Source organism: Thalassophryne amazonica, chromosome 3 (assembly GCF_902500255.1).
Source record: "Thalassophryne amazonica chromosome 3, fThaAma1.1, whole genome shotgun sequence".
Taxonomy (NCBI): Eukaryota; Metazoa; Chordata; class Actinopteri; order Batrachoidiformes; family Batrachoididae; genus Thalassophryne; species Thalassophryne amazonica.
This window is the reverse complement of record NC_047105.1, coordinates 79,888,483-79,914,680: the sequence shown is the minus strand read 5'-3', so window position 1 is coordinate 79,914,680 and position 26,198 is coordinate 79,888,483. Positions and strand designations below refer to the sequence as shown.

The window sequence follows — 26,198 nt, the reverse complement described above, 5'->3', positions numbered from 1 at the left end:
AGAAATCTTGGAGTCATTTTTGATCAGGATATGTCCTTCAATGCGCATATTAAGCAAATATGTAGGACTGCTTTTTTGCATTTGCGCAATATCTCTAAAATTAGAAACGTCTTGTCTCAGAGTGATGCTGAAAAGCTAATTCATGCATTTATTTCCTCTAGGATGGACTACTGTAATTCATTGTTATCAGGTTGTCCTAAAAGTTCCCTGAAAAGCCTTCAGTTAATTCAAAATGCTGCAGCTAGAGTACTGACAGGGACTAGAAGGAGAGAGCATATTTCACCCATATTGGCTTCTCTTCATTGGCTCCCTGTTAATTCCAGAATAGAATTTAAAATTCTTCTTCTTACTTATAAGGTTTTGAATAATCAGGTCCCATCTTATCTTAGGGACCTCTTAGTACCATAACACCCCAATAGAGCGCTTCGCTCTCAGACTGCAGGCTTACTTGTACTTCCTAGGGTTTGTAAGAGTAGAATGGGAGGCAGAGCCTTCAGCTTTCAGGCTCTTCTCCTGTGGAACCAGCTCCCAATTCGGATTAGGGAGACAGACACCCTCTCTACTTTTAAGATTAAGCTTAAAACTTTCCTTTTTGAAAAAGCTTATAGTTAGGGCTGGATCAGGTGACCCTGAACCATCCCTTAGTTATGCTGCTATAGACTTAGACTGCTGGGAGGTTTCCCATGATGCACCCAGTGTTTCTTTTTATTCACCTCTTTTTGCTCTGTATGCACCACTCTGCATTTAATCATTAGTGATTGATCTCTGCTCTCTTCCACAGCATGTCTTTTTCCTGATTCTCTCCCCTCAGCCCCAACCAGTCCCAGCAGAAGACTGCCCCTCCCTGAGCATGGTTCTACTGGAGGTTTCTTCCTGTTAAAAGGGAGTTTTTCCTTCCTACTGTCGCCAAGTGCTTGCTCATAGGGGGTCATTTTGACCGTTGGGGTTTTACTGTAATTAATGTATGGCTTTTGCCTTACAATATAAAGCACCTTGGGGCAACTGTTTGTTGTGATTTGGTGCTATATAAATAAAATTGATTTGATTTGATTATTGACTAACAAAGTTTGCTCTGGATCCGATCCATATGACAGATTTTGTGGCCAACTGCATTTCATGTATAATTTACATTATATCTTAATCAAATGTGCCCTAATCATTCTCATATTTGAAAGTGAGGTGCAGACTGGCACTCACTAGGTGACATTTGCTGTTTCGTATGCCTATGTATTTTGGGTCAAGGATGAACGTATGATGAACATATATATATATATATATATATAGTTAGTGTTATTTACATTCATTATTAAGCTCCTATTGTCTTACTTCCAATTTGTAAATGTTCAATAAAGCCCCTCTATCAATCAATAATAAACAATATTTACGTTAATGAGCTTTTGACAAGAGCAGAAGTTAGCTTTGAGTTAGCGGACGTTAGTGTTCGTGCTGACGTCTACAATATGTCTAGAGGTGTTATCAGGTTACAAAAACAGCGTTTTCAGTTTTAGAAGTGTATATGTCTTGCTAGCTTTTACAGAATATATGAGAAGTATGTTATATAAACATAAATTAAGCACTTTTAGAGAGATCAGCCACTGACATCACAGTGCCGCTCTACTCTGAGTGACTGTCACTTCTGCCACCACTTAAAAAAAAGGAACAGACTGAAACAGAATGTGACGTTTTAACCTCTTAAAATAACAGGTTAGCCATCTTTGAACTTGTCCAAGGTCTGTGTCCCAAGAAGGTTCAGTGTAATTTGAAGACTCTGCCAGCAACAGGACTGGATTTATGCTGAGCACGGACAAACGGACGGACAGACAGACAGACACAAAGTCTTTGCAAGTCTTTGCCATATTTGATGGCCTCGGGTAAAATGCAAAGTGGATGTCCACATGTCATCTGGCTATGGCAAATAAATGGGTAATTTCAGGCAGTGGGGTTGAACCGATTGTCTGCCTGGGTGGTTGCCAACCAGGACCCAAGTCAGTCTCGCAATGTGTTTAATGTGGGAACACACATCAGCATGCTCCCAGACCTGACCTGATCTGAAACACTGACTTAGACAATATGTGTTTCCATGGATTCCACCTGGAAACAATACAAGTACAACAAATCATATTGCATGTTTGACAGAAAGATAAAGGAAAATCACTCTGGAATATATATACACTCAACAAAAATATAAACGCAACACTTTTGGTTTTGCTCCCATTTTGTATGAGATGAACTCAAAGATCTAAAACTTTTTCCACATACACAATTTCACCACTTCCCTCAAATATTGTTCACAAACCAGTCTAAATTTGTGATAGTGAGCACTTCTCCTTTGCTGAGATAATCCATCCCACCTCACAGGTGTGCCATATCAAGATGCTGATTAGACACCATGATTAGTGCACAGGTGTGCCTTAGACTGTCCACAATAAAAGGCCACTCTGAAAGGTGCAGTTTTGTTTTATTGGGGGGGGGATACCAGTCAGTATCTGGTGTGACCACCATTTGCCTCATGCAGTGCAACACATCTCCTTCGCATAGAGTTGATCAGGTTGTCAATTGTGGCCTGTGGAATGTTGGTCCACTCCTCTTCAATGGCTGTGCGAAGTTGCTGGATATTGGCAGGAACTGGTACACGCTGTCGTATACGCCGGTCCAGAGCATCCCAAACATGCTCAATGGGTGACATGTCCGGTGAGTATGCCGGCCATGCAAGAACTGGGACATTTTCAGCTTCCAAGAATTGTGTACAGATCCTTGCAACATGGGGCTGTGCATTATCCTGCTGCAACATGAGGTGATGTTCTTGGATGTATGGCACAACAATGGGCCTCAGGATCTCGTCACGGTATATCTGTGCATTTAAAATGCCATCAATAAAATGCACCTGTGTTCTTCGTCCATAACAGACGCCTGCCCATACCATAACCCCACCGCCACCATGGGCCGGCCACTCGATCCACAACATTGACATCAGAAAACCGCTCACCCACACGACGCCGTCTGCCATCTGCCCTGAACGGTGTGAACCGGGATTCATCCGTGAAGAGAACACCTCTCCAACATGCCAAACGCCAGCGAATGTGAGCATTTGCCCACTCAAGTCGGTTACGACGACGAACTGGAGTCAGGTCGAGACCCCGATGAGGACGACGAGCATGCAGATGAGCTTCCCTGAGACGGTTTCTGACAGTTTGTGCAGAAATTCTTTGGTTATGCAAACCAATTGTTTCAGCAGCTGTCCGAGTGGCTGGTCTCAGACGATCTTGGAGGTGAACATGCTGGATGTGGAGATCCTGGGCCGGTGTGGTTACACGTGGTCTGTGGTTGTGAGGTTGGTTGGATGTACTGCCATATTCTCTGAAAAGCCTTTGGAGACGGCTTATGGTAGAGAAATGAACATTCAATACATGAGCAACAGCTCTGGTTGACATTCCTGCTGTCAGCATGCCAATTGCACGCTCCCTCAAATCTTGCGACATCTGTGGCATTGTGCTGTTTGATAAAACTGCACCTTTCAGAGTGGCCTTTTATTGTGGGCAGTCTAAGGCACACCTGTGCACTAATCATGGTGTCTAATCAGCATCTTGATATGGCACACCTGTGAGGTGGGATGGATTATCTCAGCAAAGGAGAAGTGCTCACTATCACAGATTTAGACTGGTTTGTGAACAATATTTGAGGGAAATGGTGATATTGTGTATGTGGAAAAAGTTTTAGATCTTTGAGTTCATCTCATACAAAATGGGAGCAAAACCAAAAGTGTTGCGTTTATATTTTTGTTGAGTATATATATAAGTCATCTTTTCATTGTTGGCCATTTAATGTAAGAATAATCCTCAGCAGAGATATACGATACCTCTCATTGAGTGTACTTCTTTTTAATACTTGTACTTTTTGCATTTTTAATACTTACATACTTAACACTCTGTTTTAACTAAGCTGATAATTTCATATCAACCCTTACACTATCTAGCAGGGAATGAGGGTCCCTTCAAGTTAGAAGAAGGGCTTTTATTGTCAACAAGCACAAAATTTATAACTGATGTCTATTTGTGTAATTACAATAGATGACTTCAATGTGTTCATTTTCTCTTCTTAATCATTGATGGTTAGCAAGGTAACATTTAATACATTACACCACCACCTGGACTAAGGTGGTGTTGTATTCTTGGTTTGGAGACTCATCCCCTCCACCCATCAGAAGGTAGAAAAATCAAGTATTTAAAGTACAATAAACGCCTGAGCTTCTTTGTGGACAACTGTTTTAATACTAGTAAGGTAGAGCAAATGCTTATATATTTGAATTGCATATACTCCACTGACCTTACCTTTCCAACTACAAAAAGACAGTCCCACTTGACAACCAGTTAAACCTGCCTTCAAAACATCAAACTAATTTACTGTATTTTTTGGAGTATAAATTGTAGTTTTTTTACGAGCTTGGGAGACCCTTGGAACTTATATCCCAAGTACTTACTTCTTCTTTCTGATGCTTCATTCTGTTTTTTCTCTCTGTTTAAGGTGCAGCTCCATCCAGAGATGGGTGTGGTATTTGTTCTGGAGACCCTCCTGTCCTGTGCAACAAAAGCTTGTCCTGTATATTCGTTTTGTGAACTGTTCTGTAATTTATGTCTGTATCATGGCCCAAGCAGAGGGTCACCCCTTTGAGTCTGGTCTGCTTGAGGTTTCTTCCTCAGAGGGAGTTTTTCCTTACCACTGCTGCTCTGGGGGTTAGTAAGGTTAGACCTTACTTTTGTGAAGCACCTTGAGGCAACTCTGTTGTGATTTGGTGCTATATAAATGAAAATATATTGAAACTGAAAAACTGAAATTGAAAATTATATTTCGGTGTGACTTATACTCTGGAAAATGGTACTTAATTAGAGAACAAGCATGGAATATGTATGTGTGAATAGATGTGAATATGCAAGAATGCGAGAAAGCGAGTAACAGACAGAGAGAGAGAAGGAAACTGGTCTGTTTGGTCAACACAGTCAGCTCTTTGGCGATTTATATCGCTACAACCAGGATCCCAAAGCATGTCTTGTGTGTGAGTGACTAGTGCACGCATGTATGTTAGACATTGCTGTGCACACTGAGGGCGGGTCAGTCAACAGTCAACATCTATTGTTCATAAACCCTACTGACAAAATGAAGGAGCTGTGGAAGTTAAAAAAGGAAAGAGAAAAAAAAAACAACTCAGTGTGCACAGTAATAGTGAAACACTGATGTCTTCTTAGGTCTGGCTAATGTCAAGCAGACACACACACACACACACACACACACACACACACACACACACACACACACACACACACACACACACACACACACACACACACACACACACACACACTGGTGCAGGCGTACATACACTTCCAAGTAGGGGGCTTAGTGGCATATTTTACCTATTATCCAAATGAGTACCTTCCACAAACCCACCAATCAGGCTTCCTTTTATCTTTTATAGGCTGATTAACTTAACAGGCTTCACATGCAGCATTGAGCACTGGCCTGGTAATGCATGTGCACTTTTGACCATGTGTTGCCAGCATGTGTCTGTGTGAGTGGCTGAAAACCACTATGCACTTGCTTAATTTCTGTGCAGCACTGAACGTGTGTATGGTGCACGCTGGTACCTTGCTGTAGAGACTGCATGGCGGCGGTGGGCTGCAGAGGCACCAGGCCTTGTCTCTGAAGGTTGAGGATGTGCTGCTGCTGAAGTTGCTGCATCTGGATCAGCTGTTGCTGGAAGGCCAGCTGCTTACTGCCTAACTGCTATTAGCCAGAAAACAGACCATAGGAAACGTTAGTGAGTTGCATAAATGTTACTTCCCTTCCATGCAGTGCTCTCTGCTGCACGGTTTCGTCACCTTCTTATCAAATATTTTTTTCATTTTTTAAGAATGCAATTCAGAAAATTCTGTCTTTTATGGAAGAAAGCCCCGTTGACAAAAGAATACACTTTTGAAATAGAAGATAATTTGTCCAAGTTCATGGTATAATGAAGGTATGTCTGAAAATGTATTTAAATTTGCAAGGAGTCTAATGGAACACTTGTAGTGCAGTTTTTAAAGAGTTTTGCACAAATAAATATAGTACTATGCAGTAAGTTGCAGCAATTAAAAACAGTGCTTTCCCCCACTTTGGAAGCTACATCTAAAGATGCATTAAAGGCACTGAAGAAGCAGTATGGCTGCATAGATGCAAGAATGATGTTTGTACAATTTTAGAAAAGTCAATGGTTTTGTGTATTTTTGAAATGTCACAAAAATAGTACATAATATAAGCATGTCCACTGAAATGCTGTCTGGGCCACACAGATGAGGAAGGAGTTTTGTAATGCCAAAATGAAGCTGCAGTTCTGTATTTTAATTTGTTGACTGTTACAGGTTTGCCTGTTAACCTTGAAGTTAGAGAAGAGACACAGGCAGGCAAAAGTCAGATTTCATCTCAAAAAAACCTTTGCAACCACAAGATATTTAATCTCAAATGCACCAACACCAGGATTGTATAATCCACTCTGTTGCAATGAATTCTGCAGGTCTGATCATTGTACTGTATAAACGTACCACCATTTAACTTAGTGGTTGTACAGGTTTTGAGTTATGTCGGAGTCTGATTAATTGGAAAACAGGCACACATTTTCCATATCAAAGACACCCAAAGTAAATAATTTCTCTTGGCTTGCCCCTTTTTTCTCGGGGTTCCCTGATAAAATTGATGTGAGAACACAGATATGTCAAATTAAATGTCCCTCTTAAGTTAACCCTGTCTGTCCAAAAACAGATTTTGCATGTTGCCAGGAAATAAATGATTTCTTGCTGAGTACATTGTGCAACCTTGAATAACTACTACTTAAATTGGATATGGCAACACGGTGGCTTAGTGGCTATCGCTGTTGCCTCACAGCAAGAAGGTCATAGGATCAATTCCCCCCTGTGACTTTTCTGTGTGGAGTTTGTGTGTTCGCCCCGTGGTTGTCTCCGGGTGCTCCGGCTTCCTCCCGCATCCAAAAGACATGCAGGTTAGGTTGATTGGAAACTTTAAATTGTCCATAGATGGTTGTGAATGTTTGTTTGTTTATGTCTATATATGTCCCTGTGACAGACTGGCATCCTGTCCAGGGTGTACACCACCTCACGCCATATGACTGCTGGGGTGGGCTCCAGCCCCCCCGTGACCCTTAATTGAAGTAAGCGGTTGAAGATGAGTGTGTGAATGAATTAGATATAATAAAAGGATGATGCAAAGTTTGACTATATAAGCATTACTGGAAAAACAAACAAACAAAAACACAGGGAGGAATACACTATGAGACCTGAACAGAGAAAATTAAGAGCTGCACTGAAATGGGAAGAGCCCAAGACCCCGAGGATGATGAGAAGGAGGTTAAGGGGAAAGCGTGAGAGACTTCTTGGCACGTGGCGATAATGCTGGTCTGTGTTACCGTGATAAATGTCTCTTTTCCTGCTCTCCCGGTCTGGATCAGACCTGGCATGAGCCGCACTGTTTGAAGTCCCCCCTGAGCAGCCCTCCTGAGAGATGGACTTTATCTCTCACAGATAACTCACGGTGAGGAAAAATAAATAAATACAACTTGAACTGTTCATTGTGTGTGTGTGTGTGTGTGTGTGGCATCTTGGAACCCTTTGAACAGAGAAGAACTCACAGGAAGGGCAGCTGGGTCACTTCCTTTCAGTCTGGGGACAATGAGTGTGATGGCAGTTTGTATGTTGTAGCAACGGAGGCATGACAACAATTGTTTTTAAAAAGGGAAAATAACAACAACAACAAAAAAGCATTTTACATGTTGTGGTTTAGTGGGACTCTGCATATTGTGCAGAAATTGTGAGAAAACAGAATTACAATAGACATAGAACCATCTAAAGTAAAACACACATGGAAGTTTTGTGACAGATTATAGAGATGACTATTGAAGAGATTAAGAAAAATATATATATTTTTAGTTTATTATTATTATTATTATTATTATTATGTAATCAAAGAAGCACTTTTTAAATCCATACTAGGGCTGCATCTACAGAATATTTTTGAAATGGAGTATTCTAGCTATTATTTAATCGATTAGTTGAGTAATCGGATCAAAAGCGCGAAAGTTTGAAATTAACACACGAAACATCGCGCCAATGGGCAGGCGTGCACAAACCCGGTGCAAGAGTTCATGCACATGCCGTTGTCTTTTGAGCAGGAACAGTGCCAAGTGCAGCACATGGCACCGCATTTGTGGAAGAAATAAAAACCAGCTGGTACATGTGGAACCACATCGCGCCGCTTATGTGGAATAAATAACTAAATAAAAATCAGCCGGTACCCGTGAAACCACATCGCGCCACTTATGTGGTATAAATAAAAAATAACAACCAGCTGGTACCTGTGGATCCACACTACCCTGCTTATGTGGTATAAATAAAATAATAAATACCAGCCAGTACCTGTGGAACCACATCGCGCCACTTATGTGGTATAAATAAAAAATAACAACCAGCTGGTACCTGTGGAACCACATTGCCCTGCTTATGTGGTATAAATAAAATAATAAATACCAGCCGGTACCTGTGGAACCACATCGCGCCGCTTATGTGGTTTAAATAAAAAATAAAAACCAGGCGGTACCTGTGAAACCACATCGCCGCACTTATGTCATATAAATAAAAAAATAACAAGCAGCCGGTACCTGTGGAACCACATTGCCCCGCTTATGTGGTATAAATAACAAAATAAAAACCAGCCGGTACCTGTGGAACCACATTGCGCTGCTTATGTGGTATAAATATAAAATAAAAAACAGCCGGTACCTGTGGAACCACATCGCGCTGCTTATGTGGTATAAATATAAAACAACAACCAGCTGGTAAAACCAGCCGGTACCTGTGGAACCACATCGCGGCACCTACGTCCTATAAATAAAAAAATAACAAGCAGCCAGTACCTGTGGAACCACATTGCCCTGCTTATGTGGTATAAATAACAAAATAAAAACCAGCCGGTACCTGTGGAACCACATCGCTCTGCTTATGTGGTATAAATATAAAATAAAAACCAGGCGGTACCTGTGAAACCACATTGCGGCACTTATGTCGTATAAATAAAAAAATAACAACCAGCTGGTACCTGTGGAACCACATCATGCTGCTTATGTGGTATAAATATAAAATAAAAACCAGCCGGTACCTGTGGAACCACATCGCGCTGCTTATGTGGTATAAATATAAAACAACAACCAGCTGGTAAAACCAGCCGGTACCTGTGGAACCACATCGCGGCACCTACGTCCTATAAATAAAAAAATAACAAGCAGCCAGTACCTGTGGAACCACATTGCCCTGCTTATGTGGTATAAATAACAAAATAAAAACCAGCCGGTACCTGTGGAACCACATCGCGGCACCTACGTCCTATAAATAAAAAAATAACAAGCAGCCAGTACCTGTGGAACCACATTGCCCTGCTTATGTGGTATAAATAACAAAATAAAAACCAGCCGGTACCTGTGGAACCACATCGCTCTGCTTATGTGGTATAAATATAAAATAAAAACCAGGCGGTACCTGTGAAACCACATTGCGGTACTTATGTCGTATAAATAAAAAAATAACAACCAGCTGGTACCTGTGGAACCACATCATGCTGCTTATGTGGTATAAATATAAAATAACAACCAGCTGGTACCTGTGGAACCACATCGCGGCACTTACGTCGTATAAATAAAAAATAACAACCAGTCGGTACCTGTGGAACCACATTGCCCCGCTTATGTGGTATAAATAACAAAATAACAACCAGCTGGTACTTGTAGAACCACATCGCGCCACTTATGTGGAATAATTACAAAAAAAAGAGAGGAAAAACAGACCACCCACTGGATGCAAACTCGCATCTTTCAAGAACTCTGGATTACCAGTCAGAGACTTTACCACTGAGCTATGGAGCTGTTCTGTGACAGCTGCAGTAAGCTGCCTCATATCAGGAAGGACATGGAAGTATTAAAAAAAAAAAAAGAAAATCACACACCATATAAAAGCACCGCATTTATCAAGCGAGCAATACAAATATGATCCATCTGTTCCTCTGGTGATGACCCATGGTCACAAACATACAGTCATGAAATGACATGAGAAGCAGTGTGCTCTGATCATGTCCACATCTACTGGTCAGGTGCGTCCAGTCGGCTGCACGTGTTCTGCCTGACACGCGTGTCTTGCGGACGGCGTGCCACAGCACAGACACCGCGTCATGTGGAACAGACCTCACATGGATGACGTGACGGTCAAATCGCTCGCTGCGTGTTCTGATCTGACGGTCCGTTTCAACCTCGGGGGCTGTCAGTGTCCACTCCATGCACGCGTTCGCTTGCTGCAGCTTGTCGCCACCACGGCAATATATGTTTTTATTTATGTCCATGTAAATGCAGCAAACAGACACACGCTCCTCACAGTGGACAGTTGTTAGTCTATAACTGTCCAAACACAGTAAGTGTTGTGTAGCTGGAATGTCCAGAATGACAGATCACCACAGCTGCTTCTGTCGGAAACCATGCCTCCCATGAGTGGAGCACACACACCCACGTGTCAGTGTGTGTGTGTTTGCAAAGTCACACTCGTGGGGAATTTCACAGCAGTATGACAGTGATTGTCTGCAGTCTCTTGTCGTGCCAAGAGTGCGACTGGCCACACAATTTTCTAAGTGCAATGCGAGCGGTGTTAGGTGTTCGTGCCTGTCACCTGGAATTTGGCTGGCACTTGCTGCGAGAGAGTGCGATAGGTTCACACAGCGCACACTCTGTCTTTCAGGTGCTTGTGTGCGTAAATAGTTGTAGCAATAGGTGTACGAGGCGCCGGCGACAGGGATGACATTACAAGGTTTGCACATGATTCCTGCATCATGCACAATAAGTGTGCACTTCATCCAAACTTTGCATGATGTGTGAAGGGGCCCCAAGCAATGGCACAATGTCGCCGCGCCATCATGCAGATTGCCAATTGTAGTATGTCCCTTTCTGTTTCCTGGGTAATTTTTTTTTTTTTTTACATCTTTACAGGTTTTTGATCTTTTCCAGTGTCAGGAGCTCAGCATTCCCCTGACACCGGGCCATAAGCGCAGGTGGGTCGGTGTAATCCTCAGTCAGTCAAGCTGCACGTGAACATGAGCACAGCCTGTGAAAAACTGGACTCTGGAGTGCAGCCTTTCCACAAAAGCAACATTGATGAATCTGCTTTGCATCCTGTCGATGAAAACTCTGATCAAATTTGAATAAAGGCAGTTTTTCAATAAACTTGATTCACTTAAAGTATAAGTAGTGGAGAGCAGCCACTGGACCAAACCATGCATTTTTAAAAATAGACAACCACACTGCTTTGCTTTAAATGTGCAGTCAGTCTATTTCAGATGATCAGCGTGACCCTCTTTCTCTTAAAAGGCTTTGTTTTACTCTGTGTGTCCCACTGGAAAGTTGTTTCTGAAAGCTTTTTCTGTAATTAGTGTCTGTAGCATGGCCCAAGCAGAGGGTCACCCCTTTGAGTCTGGTTTGCTTGAGGTTTCTTCCTCTGAGGGAGTTTTTCCTTACTACTGCTGCTCTGGGGGTTAGTAAGGCTCTATATAAATGAAAATAAATTGAAATTGAACTGAAATTGTGCTAAATTGATTCGATGTTACACGGCTCATGTGCATGCTCTAGTTTTTTCTGTTTTTTTCTGGGGACGTTACAGAGCTTGGCATATGTACTACAATGTTAATCGGAGCTTCGATGCACAGAATTTGCCTCGAACATTTTTTGGAATAGAATTACTCCCGTTACTCGACTAATCGTTTCAGCCCTAATCCATATGATGTTAGTCCAATTTTTTTTAACTGCAAAACAAACAAACAACAACAAAAATTCCATTAAAATTCACCAAGACATCCAATTACTTTATTTTATTTTTTGTTCTCTTTTTGGAAAACAGTTCATCATAAAAACAAGATAAGGATTCAACATTCTATTAGCTTCTTCTTGTTTTCCTTCTTCTTCTTTGTTTAAATAAACTCCATATTAGAATTTAAAGAAACACAAGGTAGGATGTAAATTAGTACAACAGAATTTGCTAAAAAAAAAAAAAAAAAAAAAAAGGTTTTGTTGGTTGCTCTGGAAAAACACTACAAATCTGTGGACACATTTCGTGATCTACAGTCTCACCTGATTCTGTGTTTATAAACTGTAAAATGGTGGAATACCTAGGTTTTTAATAATGCAAACAAATTTTTAAGTGGAAAGCATTTTGGAGAAGATGTGCTGACATGTTTGTTACTGTTTTACTTCTTCTTAGCCAAAACTGCTTTGGTGTGGGATGTGGGGTTGGAGAAATGTAGAAATCATGAAGAATTTTGTAATGTTTGCGAATGTACTTGAAAATTAAAAAAGAGAAAGCCTGAACAATCGATAAAACAAACCTGAAGAGCATTTATATATTGTTTCAATTGTACACATTTTCATGTTATGTACTGTTATGTTGTTGTAACAATTGTCTGCAACATTCTATACAAATTACCATTATTATTATTATTATTATTATTATTATTTGGGATGTGAGCATGCAGTAATCACATGTCACCACAGCTGCTGTGCAGTCATAGTGTCTGGTACCGACTCACACTGCACAATGTGTTGTTATTAAGTAAACTCCATCACAGGAATGTGTGTCATTAAACAGATGGACCCTTTGAACTCAAACACATGGTCACATTGTCATTCGTTGCAATGAATGATCCGGCATGATGAAAGAGTCCTGACTGTATTTTATATCTCCTCTCCCATCTCTGTCCTGCCCTCCTGTTGTCCGGTCCTCCTCTTCCACTTGTCTGCCCATTTCATTTCTTCGTCTGCTCAACCCCCCGTGTCTCATTCTCCCCTGAGATATGACCACAGTTCCTTCATAGACACAGTGCGAGCGTGCCTGTGTTCTGTTTACATTAGCTGTGGCTGAGTGGCCAAAGCTAGCGCAGTAACAGGCTGTCAATGTGATTTATGAGCACATCACACACTGTCTGAGCCTGCCAGTCACACAGACACACACACACATACAGGCGTCTCTTCTGATGGTCAGAGTCACTTCATTAAGCCGACTCCTGACCGATCCCAAATGCACCAGAGACACTCGCATACATGCTTTTTCCCCCCTTCAATGCATCACTTTCACTCAGACAAAAAAGTGTAGTAGAACTGCAGAAAAGAGAGATGAGAGCTAAAAGTCACAGTAAGTCACACAAACAAAAAGTAAATGTGACTTTGCTACGGAATGCAAGGATAAGCATCGGCACTGCTGGGCTCAGGACCTATGTAGGACTTAATTATTATCCGAACCTGAACAGTTATTTTGTTTAAAAGAAAATCCCACATTTCCCTGAGCCATAAATGAAAACAATCACCTGGGTGTCTTACTACATGCTCAAATTTGTCTGTTTCTCAACATTTGATATAAACACTGAGCGCCTCCATATGCTGCATTATTTTGTAATTGTTCATCGTGTCCCCAAACCACAGTACTATATTCCACCAGTTGGCTTGATGGTGCTAAAAGATGGCGGGGACGCATATCAGCACATCAAAAAAACCTTAATTACCTCCGCCAAGGAGGTAATGTTTTCGGTCAAGTTTGTTTGTTTGTCTGTCTGTTTGTCAGCAGGATAACTCAAAAGGTTTTGAACGGATTTTGATGAAATTTTGTGGAGTGGTTGGAAATGACAAGAGGAATAAGTGATTAAATTTTAGTGGTGATCCGGATAACAATCCGGATCCAGGAATTTTTTAAATGATTCTTAACCATTGTGGGATAGGGGGAATTTTGACATTCTAGTTTCTAACTCCACAAAAACAAGGCAGAAAGGCTTGAAAAAAATTAGGGTGTAACATAGTCAAATGTTCTATCAAACAACAAAGTTTGATGATGATCGGATCCGGATTCCGGATCTGGTGATCCAGAATATGCAAAAATATAGGGAAAATAGAAAATGTGTCAGTGTGAGGTGGCAAATGAAGCTAGAGATGCACAACTAACACCAAACTGTAGCTGAATCTGTACTGATTCAGTAAGGTGTCATCAGATTTGATGTAGCTTCAAATGTTATGGAGCTAGATCCAGAAGAAAACCGCCATTACCGAAAAATCGTTTTTATACAATAACTTTTGAACTAATAAAGACATAAAAGTGATTCCAAGTTCTAGTGTTATGTTTTCATGGTCAAGGATGTCAAATATAAAGGAAAGAAAAGTTTATGTATCATAGTTTTGGTTGTAACACTGAATTGTTGAATAGATCACTGTGCCAAGGAGGGAATCTCTTTAGGGTCGGTCTTGTGTAGCACATGCAACACTTAAAAAAATAGTTCTATTTCAGAATTTACTGTTATTTATTTAGAGAAGTGTTTCATAAATGTTAAAAAATTCATATATTTGCAGTTTAGTTGAATAATAAATAGAATTTTGTTCCATCTTATTTGTTTTTGTCTATAAGCACATGCAATATCAATATCAGTGCTCAGATGACAGTAGCTTCTGGGAAAGGTGCAAGTTGCAATAAACTGCTATGCTAAGCGTGAAGGATACATGCTATCCAGTCACAGCTGATGAAACTTTTTTACTAGCAAACATCATTGTTAGACATTTTTAATAATTCCACGGCGTGTAGATGTTATGGCGTCAGTGACCCCATGGCCTTGGCGGAGGTTTGCACTCTCCGAGTGCTTTTAGTTAACCATAATTCTATCCTCCGACTTTGCTGTAAGTGAACAAGCAGAAGTATAGAAGGAAAAACAAACAACCTTCATGACCGCTGAGGTGTTTGCAGAAGGCAGGGAAGGAACAACTTGAATAAGAAGGAACAGCTGATAGAGATTACATGACAAGGGGTGTGTTTGATATATGTGTGGGGTGTGACATACACTGAAAAAAGCTGGTTTAATTTACTTGATTTAAATGCGTACATAGCTGTTCAGAATGTGTCCAAATAAGAGTTTTCTTCTGTATCCCAAATATATACAGAGAAAAAGTATGTCAGTTGGACACATTCTGATCAACCATACACACAAGTTAAAACAAGTTCATTCAAAAAACTTTTTAATTCATTTTTTTTTTCAGTGTATGATTATGTTGGCTGCCTGAATCAGTGTTTGCTTGCAGCCTCTCAGATGTATGAAACTGCTACATTTGTTGGCGTGGATCATTGAGCTCAATGCATCACAACACAGAAACATGGAGGCTTGCAAACACGAGAAGGATGAAAACCATCATCTGTTTCAGGATCTGACAGCACCTGCTTGACCAGGAGACACTGGGGAGTTGAATAAAGAAGAGTTTTTGGTTGTGACTGAAGGCTCGCAGCGAGTGAAAAACACTGACTGTTTGAAAACAGTCTTTGTCATATCAGCTGTATACAACTCCGTAGGGAGGCATATTTCCGCAAGTGTATGTGTTTGTGCAGTGAACCATCACATATCAGCCCTCTCCCTCTCTGCATGTATGTGTAGATGTGTGACCAGCGTTTGCACTTGTCTCGTTGTTGCAAGACAACAAACCTGAAAAGTGGGACAACGGCTGCGAGAAGGGAGAAAGGGAAAGCGATTCAGACACCCTCTCAACATGCGAGTCAACCACAACTGGTTTGCTTTGGTCATGGTTGAGTTGCTTGACCGCTGTCGTGAGGAGTGGGCTGTTGGGGTGGGGGGTTGGGTGCCACTGCTGGGGATTGAGGGAGAGGAAGGGGGAGAAATCTAGGATGTGTCTCTTCATGCGTTTATCAGAAAAGTCTTGTGAGACCCGTGTACTGAAGTGTCTCTGCAGCGTGGCCCTCTCCGTATTCAGTTGGTGAATGAGCATTCCTGCTACTGATACAAAAACATCTCCCTCACACGCACACACAAAAAGTCACACAGACACCCTCTCGTATACACGCGCAGGCAAGTTATGAGAGTAATCTTGTCTGATCGATCGGAATCCTCTTTGTTGTGCCTCGGCGTGATCCGGGTTCATCCTCCGTTATCCCTCTGTATACCACAGGTGTAGTTAAAGCTGGAACACGGTGCATCTGTGCGAGTGTGTTCATGTATGTTACCGCCAGCGAGAAAGAGAAAGTGAGAGCCAGGGAGGCTCGTGGCGCCGGCGGGGTTAATTGACAATTAATAGAGTGGCAGACCGCCTCCTACAGAGAGATTTCACCTCAGGCTTAAAGCCAGAGGCATGCAAATGAATACTTCAGGATGATGTTTGATTTAGTCCAGAACTGCATCACATGGCAGTGTGCTGAAAAAATGGAAATCGAAATTTATAACTCCCTTTAGTGAGACATGCCTGTATATATATATAGTCTGGTAAATGTGAGGATGAGAGCAAAGAAAACCTGTGTTTATAGATGTGTTGTAATTGTACTTGAGCTACGTGAGCGCATACAGACGTTCACCTCTTTCGCTGCTTGCTTGCCAGCCTGCTGCTGCTGCTGCTGCTGCTGCTGTTGCTGTTGCTGTTGCTGCTGCTGCTGCTGCTGAGTAAGAAGCTGGAGATGCAACTGCTCCTGTTGCTTCTTGTAATACTCCTGTAACTAGAGACGGGCACAGAAAAGAGGAGGTGGAAGGGAGCAATAAGAGGTGAGTTAACACAACACTTCTGGAATTGAACTCAACAATACGACAATGAAGTAACGAGTAAAGAGTGTGATTTCAGTTCATGGCTGGGTGCGCATGCTGCAGATTTATCAACAAGCAAAGGCAAATGTTGCAGAGTACAGTTGCATTCTCACTTTCATGGATATACATTCCAGTAGGTCACAGCCTATAACTGAGACAAACAGGCGTGCAAAGAGCGCAGTCTGATCTAGTGTGCTGTTTACTCGCCCAATGCACCTAACGTGCACCATGTGATTTGTGCAAAAGCAGCCATATTACGCCTGTAGTATAATGTGGGTGCTTTGGGAAAACCTCTCAGTGATGTCACAGTGTGCACAACAATGTTACAGGTTGGACAGAAATGCAAAGGATAATAAAATTATTTCAAAGCTTGAGAACATGAAAATCCTGCTACAGTTAAAACTTGGAAAATCCTGGTTCATTACGTTCATACACCATTGCTGACCCTCTAAGGTTTTCCGAGGTATAGGCAAGGTTTCAAACTGTCGTCTTCTGTGATGCATATCTGTGAATGAGGCTTGATTATGTTGTGACAAGCTCGTTCTTGCGCTCGGTATGCTGCACTACAGATCTGAACCACCGCAGAACTATCACTGCCACTGTACATTTCTTCTGCTTTAGGCTCATTGATAACATGAGCCACGTCATTCACTTGACCATATTAATGACTGATTTGGGATTTAAAATTATTTTCACATCAAACCAGACAGTTGCAGTTGAAAGCTGACATTTCCCCATACAGGTTTGTTTACATGAGTCTCACCATTTGTCATGGATTTGTTGTTGCACAATTTGAGAAATTCTGACATGTATGCTATAATCATGAGCTTCGCCTTCATTGTGACCACAGTCACTGTCCTACTTAATACTGATTTTCTGCAATCAAAAAATAGAACTTTGAATGCTGTGCATTTTTGCAGTGGGACTTTCCTCCACTTTCCTCCACACGATTCTCCTGCACAAAAAATTGAAGACCCTGCAAAATGTGTTTTATCGTGGTAATGTCAGCACAGCTTCACAAGGTAACTGTGTGAGCTGTGGACGCTACTTATATAATACAAACATAATTCACACACAGTATAAAATCCCACTATAACACTTCATTGGCAGGTATAAAGCAAAAAAATATTATTACAGCTGCACAGACAAACTGTATCATGGCAATTTAAAGTAGAGGTTCAGGAAAAATAGCAGAGAATGGAATGCACAAATCAGCAGTGACAAACTCAATACAGTGTAAGCAAACCTCAAATGTCAAATGATGTCTTTTTTGACATAACTAAACATTGCCATGTGTTAACTTTCACTGCCAAAGCAACCTCCTCAGGTTTGGCTTGCTTATTTTGTTGTGTGGAGTTTATCAAGCTCGGGAGAAGCAAAAGAGCGCAAAGTATTTAAAATGTTCCCCACTGCAACATTCTGAACAGCAGGTGGCAGTCGAGAGAAAATATTGCATCAAAAAGCCTAATGTCCACTTGCACATAAAGGGTTGCTCTTGCACTTATATGGTTACTCCCACTTTAAGCGTGGTATCATCCTAGACTTGATTGTCCAGTCCCTCATTTCTAACTTCACTCTCTATTATATAATTATGAAGCGACGATGGAGTCACTGAATCTAGAAACTGAACAACAGGTGGTGATTGGCTGAGAATGCCCAAGTTATCATCATGGCCTAGTTGTCACACAAGTAGGGCAACAACACAGGAGAAAAAAGCAAGACTTTTTCAAACACCCAGCCTAGTCTCAAGAAAAATTAATACGTACGAAAACATAATGCACAAAAATGAATGTTTTTGTGCATTATGTTTTCGTACGTATTAATTTATTTATTTTCATTCATATAGCACCAAATCACAACAAGGTTGCCTCAAGGTGCTTCACACAAGTAAGGTCTAATCTTTCCAACCGCCAGAGCAACAATGGTAAGGAAAAACTCCCTCTGAGGAAGAAACCTCAAGCAGACCAGACTCAAAGGAGTTTTACAATAGAATTCATACATATCCTGCATTTTTTTTTTTTTTTTTTTGCCAGGAGGCGGTGGTGATGGCACCAACAAAAACACAGCTGATGATCAGAACAAAAATAAAATCCAGTAAGTCATCATTCCCACCCCATTTACACCGAGTGCACAACAAGAGTTGCAATCAAAAAAAACATTAGCTGCAATCGAAGAACAGCCCCTGCTCGCTGTCACTCTCAGACTCCCACTGGGGTTGCAGGCTGGTCACAATGGGGTCACCATGGTCAGAAAAAAGATCCCTCTTGGTCGCTATCACTCTCCATCGCTCCCCCTCGGTCTCCAACAGGTGTGCGAGTGTACTGAACTGTTTAAAACACTCGCACAAGTTGTGCGACCAGTTAACAGACACATGGGTCTCATAATAGGTCTTGATAAACTTTCACATCTCAACTCACTCTCAACCTGATCCTATGGGTCATAACAGATACTCAATTAACTCTGCATGGGGTTGCATCAATGATTGCAGATATTAACATATTGTTTACTCGCACAATTCAGTCGCAATGCAAGCTTGGTGTAAACGCAAATGACAGATCCCAACAGAGACCAGTTGAGACTTGTGAGAGCTGACAAAATATCACAATCTATATATGTATGGTATATGTGTCAGTTGTCTGTCTGACTTCTGTATTGGAGGTCTCATTACCTGGGGACAGGACTAGTATCATATGTATCATACAGCACTTGATATGTTCTTCCACAGTGAAAATGGATGGGTGGAAGCAGATGATACATCCTATAGTGTATGACGACGCTATGTAATGATGTAACAACATAGGAACTGACATCACAGTGCCGTCCTGTTCACTGATCAAAACATAATGTAAATTAACATTAAGTAATTAATTAATTAATGCTAATTACCTAACGAATTAATTAATTAATTAGGTAATTAATTAATTAACCCTATAGATTATTTTATAATTCTCTGCTGTCCCAACATGTTAGTCTGTTTGACCATTTGATAGAAAGGCAAAAGTGAGCCCAGAGCCACCATCATGACATGAACATGAAAATGATCACACAACACAAAAAACCTGCATTAATCTCTTATGTTCAATCCTGTCCATTTTCTGGTTTACTGTATATTTGGGATTGAATCTATCAGGGAGTCTGTGTTACATTTAAGCAGTGGTGTAGTCTACGTGGAACGCAGGTAGACGCCGTCTACTCACCTAAAATGACCGGGAATTTCCGTCTACCAACTTCAAATTGCCCCGGGGAACGTGACGGTGTAAATACAATAAGCGCTTATTGACTGTAATTTTATTTTCTCCCTTTAAAAGACAGCCATCAGGCGTCCATCACTGCAGAGTGCATCGTATGTCCCACCCCCGCTCGCTCTGCTAGATAAGAGTTTTAATTGGCTCATAGACAGATGGGGGCGGGGCTACCAGCTAATCAGCGCGAAAGCCGCACACAAACAAGAAGAATGCTGGAGAAAGTATCGATGGTGATTATTACCCGAAAAAAATGAAAAGAAAACAGACCTCGGTTTTAGATTTTTTTTTTTTCCGAAAACGTTCACCTGCTGCTTCAGGGCCGATTGATGAAGTCTGCACCCTGAGTGGAGGAGATAAACCTGGTGCTGTCTGCATTGCTGGTAAGTGGGCTAGCCTACGACAGCTAGTTTTTTATTTGTTCACTAAGCTAATGGGCCTTTCACACTGAATACATCAGATGCGTCAAAAAACGGTCTAAAAAGCATTATTTTCAATGAGACGCGTTGCTTTTTAGATGCTGACGGGAGCGCGCATTACCACTTGTCGGCAGGCTGACGTGGACAAAGTTCAAGCCAATCCAACTTTCTGAGCTGTGACGTACCTTTGCGTTGTCCAATAGGAACGACGCATCGGGCCAAAACACGGAAGACTAGTGGCAGAAACCACTGATCTGTAAAAAATGGATCGGTGTAGAAATAAACCACTGATCTGTACAAAACAAACGTGTCACAGGACTGCTCATTTATGGAGCAGTTTTCTGAAGAAAAATCCTTGGAAATGTTTTTTGTTGTTGTTTGTTACCTCAGAATTTCTGATTACTGTTAAAAAAAGTTTAGAACACTTGTAATTAAAATAGCTAAATAAATCAATAAATGGTTCTTTAGAAACCTTTCATCTGTAAATTAAAACCACCTGTTTTTTCAGATTACATAATTTCTTGTTTAACATAAGGAACCTCGGACATTTATTTTTAGACAAAATAACATGGAAATTTGTACATTTTTATAAAGTCTGGCAAATTATTTATATCTCATTTCAACCAGAAAAACAGACACTGTAAATAAATACAAATGTTTATTATAACTGCAACAGGAAATAATTTAACAATGACTGCTGTGATTGTAAAGTAGGAATTCTGTGACATAAACCTCTTGATGAATTTTTTTAATGGTCATTTCAACTTGTAATTTTGACAAAATATGTAATTGCCTTTTAATGTTGTTATCAGGACAGAGTCATTTCTAAAATATGAATTTGAGCACAATAAGTGGAGAGCTTCTACTTGAGCAAATGTCTTTTGACTTTGATTCGTGGACATTTTTAATGATCCGTTCATTTATTGTTAAAATATAAAATGAAACAGCTTTTTAAAAAATAATAGAGTTTTGCCGGTAATCTACAGATGTCTCTTGAGCTTGAGTCCCGTTGGCTGTTGGATAGTGTAGTTTTAAAATGACTGGAACTGGTAAGTCGCATACTCTCAGTAGTTGCATGGTTGTCTTAGTTAGTTAGTTGGTTGTCTTCATACTATACTTTTGTGCCACTGATTTGGCCTACAATGTTTTTGTCATGGGTTGAAAAGGTTTCTGCAAAGTCAAGCATCTACCATATTTTCATTGTTGTATGTGAATTTTCTGGGAGCTAGCTTCTGTCCCGGCTTCTGTCCTTCAGCCTAGCTGCTGTTTTAATGGAACTTAACGTATACTAATACTAGCTTGTTTATACTGGGTAGGTTTCCTTATGGACCACAAAGCCTACAGGTTCCAGTCCCCCGTCTGGACCTGATGATGGACTGTCAACTTTAACAGAGATTGTGGTAGGAGGCGTGAGGCTCTGCAGCCAGTGCATGCTCATGTAGACCGGTGTGTTCTGTTTTGTTTTTGTTTATGCATCTAAACTGTCCACAAACAACGTGGGGCCATGCGGATTATATGAAGGGTGAATCTTGCAGCTGCTGAATTTGACAGTACAGGCTCATATCCAATACTAAATAGAGGGAGGAAAAGTGAACTCTTGCAATATACTTAGTTGGGAGGCAATAATCTGCTCCTTATTATTGTTAAGAGAACTTTTCTTTCTTAATAACAAGGAGTCACAGTCACTTTTTTTTTTTGAGTGACTGTGACTTAAAGTTGTCTTATTTACTGTTAAACAATACACAGTAGCTTGCATATGATACTTTTGGCTGGATTTAAACATTGTTTATTCCTAGTTTATGACCTAATTAAATTTCTTTGTTAAATTAGGTTTTCAGATGCCAAAAAATAAATGTATTTGATCTTTGTATTTTTTAATCACTCTTTTAGATTTACTGTTGTATACTGTATTTTGCAATTGGTGCAAATTACTTACTTACATTCTGACACATTTCTCACATTTATAGTGGCAAATATATAATATAAATGATCAGATGGAAAGTATAGATCTATTTGTTGTTATGGTGTTAAAAATGTTAATAACCAGGGGCGCAATGCACGAGGTTGATGAGGGACAAAAAACACAGTCTACCCACTTCAAAAATGTAGACTACACCACTGCATTTAAGGTCAGGTTCGGGCAGGATTTTTACCATTCCAATGATTTCTCATTCACAACTTTACATAGCTTTATATGTCTTGCATGATTACAAAGACTATATTCAAAACACGTAGGAACAGATTAATACAGAAATCCTTCTGGAAAAGGTAAATAAAAGAGAAAATCACGTCTTCGACAATGTCCTCATTTGCTGAATTGATTTTTTATATATAAATTAAAGCAGACTAGAGTGGTGCCTGTGGGGATCCACGGGCTCTAGATTGGGTATTGTTTATAAAATAGGTAGCTGACATTTTTCAAGAGTGGTAATAAATTGTACAAAGTTTCTATAATGAGTTGGAATGGTTTCTGAGTCCAGAATGTTTTTAGAATGTTAGACCTCAACAGTTTTTCAAGAAGAACTCAACCCTTATACAACCCCTGACAATAATTATGGAATCATCGGCCTCGGAGGATGTTCATTCAGTTGTTTAATTTTGTAGAAAAAAGCAGATCACAGACATGACACAAAACTAAAGTCATTTCAAATGGCAACTTTCTGGCTTTAAGAAACACTATAAGAAATTAAGAAAAAAAAATTGTGGCAGTCAGTAACGGTTACTTTTTTAGACCATGCAGAGGAAAAAAAAATATGGACTCACTCAATTCTGAGGAATAAATTATGGAATCACCCTGTAAATTTTCATCCCGAAAACTAACACCTGCATCAAATCAGATCTGCTCGTTAGTCTGCATCTAAAAAGGAGTGATCACACCTTGGAGAGGTGTTGCACCAAGTGGACTGACATGATTCATGGCTCCAACACAAGAGATGTCAATTGAAAAAAGGAGAGGATTATCAAACTCTTAAAAGAGGGTAAATCATCACGCAATGTTGCAAAAGATGTTGGTTGTTCACAGTCAGCTGTGTCTAAACTCTGGACCAAATACAAACAACATGGGAAGGTTGTTAAAGGCAAACATACTGGTAGACCAAGGAAGACATCAAAGCGTCAAGACAGAAAACTTAAAGCAATATGTCTCAAAAATCGAAAATGCACAACAAAACAAATGAGGAACGAATGGGAGGAAACTGGAGTCAACGTCTGTGACCGAACTGTAAGAAACCGCCTAAAGGAAATGGGATTTACATACAGAAAAGCTAAACGAAAGCCATCATTAACACTTAAACAGAAAAAAACAAGGCTACAATGGGCACAATGGGTTACAATGGAAAAGCAATCGTGGACTGTGGATGACTGGATGAAAGTCATATTCAGTGATGAATCTCGAATCTGCATTGGGCAAGGTGATGATGCTGGAACATTTGTTTGCTGCCGTTCCAATGAGATTTATGAAGATGACTGCATGAAGAGAACATGTAAATTTCCACAGTCATTGATGATATGGGGCTGCATGTCAGGTAAAGGCACTGGGGAGATGGCTGTCATTACATCATCAATAAATGCACAAGTTTACGTTGATATTTTGGACACTTTTCTTAGCCCATCAACTGAAAGGATGTTTGGGGATGATGAAATCATTTTTCAAGATGATAATGCATCTTGCCATAGAGCAAAAACTGTGAAAACATTCCTTGCAAAAAGACACATAGGGTCAATGAGACTGCAAGCTGTTATAAAAGCCAGAGGTGGTGCAACAAAATACTAGTGATGTTTTGGAGCGCTCTTTTGTTTTTCATGATTCCATAATTTTTTCCTCAGAATTGAGTGATTCCATATTTTTTTCCCTCTGCTTGGTCTAAAAAAGTAACCGTTACTGACTGCCACAATTTTTTTTTCCTGATTTCTTATAGTGTTTCTTAAAGCCAGAAAGTTGCCATTTGAAATGACTTTAGTTTTGTGTCATGTCTGTGATCTGCTTTTTTTCTACAAAATTAAATAACTGAATGAGCATCCTCCAAGGCCGGTGATTCCATAATTTTTGCCAGGGGTTGTATTTCCGGTTAATGATGTACAACCCCAATTCCAACTGGGACTGCAAGCAGTCATATATGGGCCCTCGTGTCTGTGCCACCTCCTCCCCGGGCCAGTGCGATTTCTGTTCAGGGGCCGACCCTCTTCACACAGTTCAAGCTTCAAGCAAATCAGTCAATGCATGAAGGAGTTATGACATGTTGATGGATCTTCCACTGGGGGCGCTCAGAGCACAAACAGAGGGGTCAGGTGTGTTCACAGGCTGACCCTCATCACACAGTTGAAGTTTCAAGTAAATCAGTCAAGGCATGATGGAGTTATGCCAAATTGATGGTTCATCCTCTAGGGGGCACTCAGAACACAAACAGAGGGGTCAGGTGTGTTCAGAGGCCAACCCTCATCACACATGTAAAGTTTCAAGTCAATTAGGCAAAGGAAGGAAGTACTTATCATGACTGGATGTTCCATGGTAAAGGTTCAAAATGGCGGCGCCATAGCGGCCACACCCTTCAACATAGAGAAAAGCTTTTGATAACTTTTGATCAGTATCGTCTCTGCATGATCTGAAAGAAATTTGAAGTGCTTTGGACAAAATCCCTAGGAGGAGTTCATTCAAATACAATGTGTGGAAATCACGCCAAACTAACATGAGCCACAATAACATGTAAAACCCCAAAACCCTGAACTACCACAGTGCATTGCAGCACAATATCCATTGTTTACTGGTTAGCTAAAATTCCTAATTTCTCCAAAAATGTTTGTTCTATCAACTTTCTGTTTTCACAGCGTTCACCCTTGACCAAAATACATAAGCATACCAAATGGAAAATATCAGCTCTCCGCAGTTTCTCCATGATCAAAGCCAAACACACATATGTACACATGCACGCAGAGGCCACTTGGCTATTATAACATAGATACTTTTTGGAATGAGGTTAAATGACTCCTTAAAAACCCATTTCACAATTCAACTATTATTTTACAGTAAAATACCAGTGTGAGTAATCGCATGAATCTTCTATAAAATGTCAGAAAACAGTGCACATGCAGTTTTAGTAAATACAGTGTGCACTACCTTAGGGACCTGTGTAAAGGGGGTGAGCACAGATGTAAATGATTAATTTTGGGATACTTTAGTGTCACATAATAATGCTTCCTCAGAGCTCTTCAGTATGACTAAATGCCTCAAAAGGTGACCTTCAGTGTCCATATAGTGACACTTTGGGGCAAACACTTTCTGCACTGCCACAAGTGCTTGCCAAGCATTTGTGAATGTTGCTAAAGATGTTATTATACCTGGCTAGGCTTGGCTAGGCTATTTGTGCCACCCAACAACTCAGCACACTTTAGCAACAAATCCTCCCAAGCGGGCACACCATTCGGGAAAAGTAGAAAAATGTCTTTTTTTTTTATCCTGGCAAAAAGTCCACGCTGAACTCAGCTAGGTATAAGAGCTGCTTAAAACTATCCAAAGCCTTCAGCTTCATCTGACCCAAACAGCAGTGAAAGAAGTGTTAATACTTCCTATTTTTCAAAGAAAGTAAAATACAACTATAAGAATGTTGAAAACCACCTTTGCATACATTTGCACACTGACACCAAGCAGCTCTGACAAATTGCTGATGCATCTGTTATTATTTTCACACTTGCTCTGAGTATTGTGGCTGTGTCTTGCATAACCCGAGCTCTGTAATCACTCTTGATACTCTGCAGAATAAATTTGACTGTAGCTGTTATGTTTATCACTGAAGCCTGGCTAATTTATGGAAACACACAAACTTACAGAAACACACAGTTTCCTCTGACCGATCGCAGCTCGTCTTAT

At 40.5% G+C, this 26,198-nt stretch overlaps 1 protein-coding gene across 4 annotated transcripts in view; it reads right to left on the bottom strand.

Annotated features, from left to right (window-relative positions):
- The window catches only part of foxp4 (forkhead box P4), a 271,351-nt gene that overhangs the window by 79,897 nt on the left and 165,256 nt on the right, over positions 1-26,198 (bottom strand). For all 4 annotated transcript variants that reach the window (XM_034166924.1, XM_034166923.1, XM_034166926.1 and 1 more), the window contains exons 5-6: positions 16,452-16,589; positions 5,640-5,778 (exon numbers count right to left, since the gene is read on the bottom strand). In XM_034166924.1, the coding sequence (XP_034022815.1) occupies positions 5,640-5,778; positions 16,452-16,589 (277 nt within the window). The remainder of the gene's footprint in view (positions 1-5,639; positions 5,779-16,451; positions 16,590-26,198) is intronic.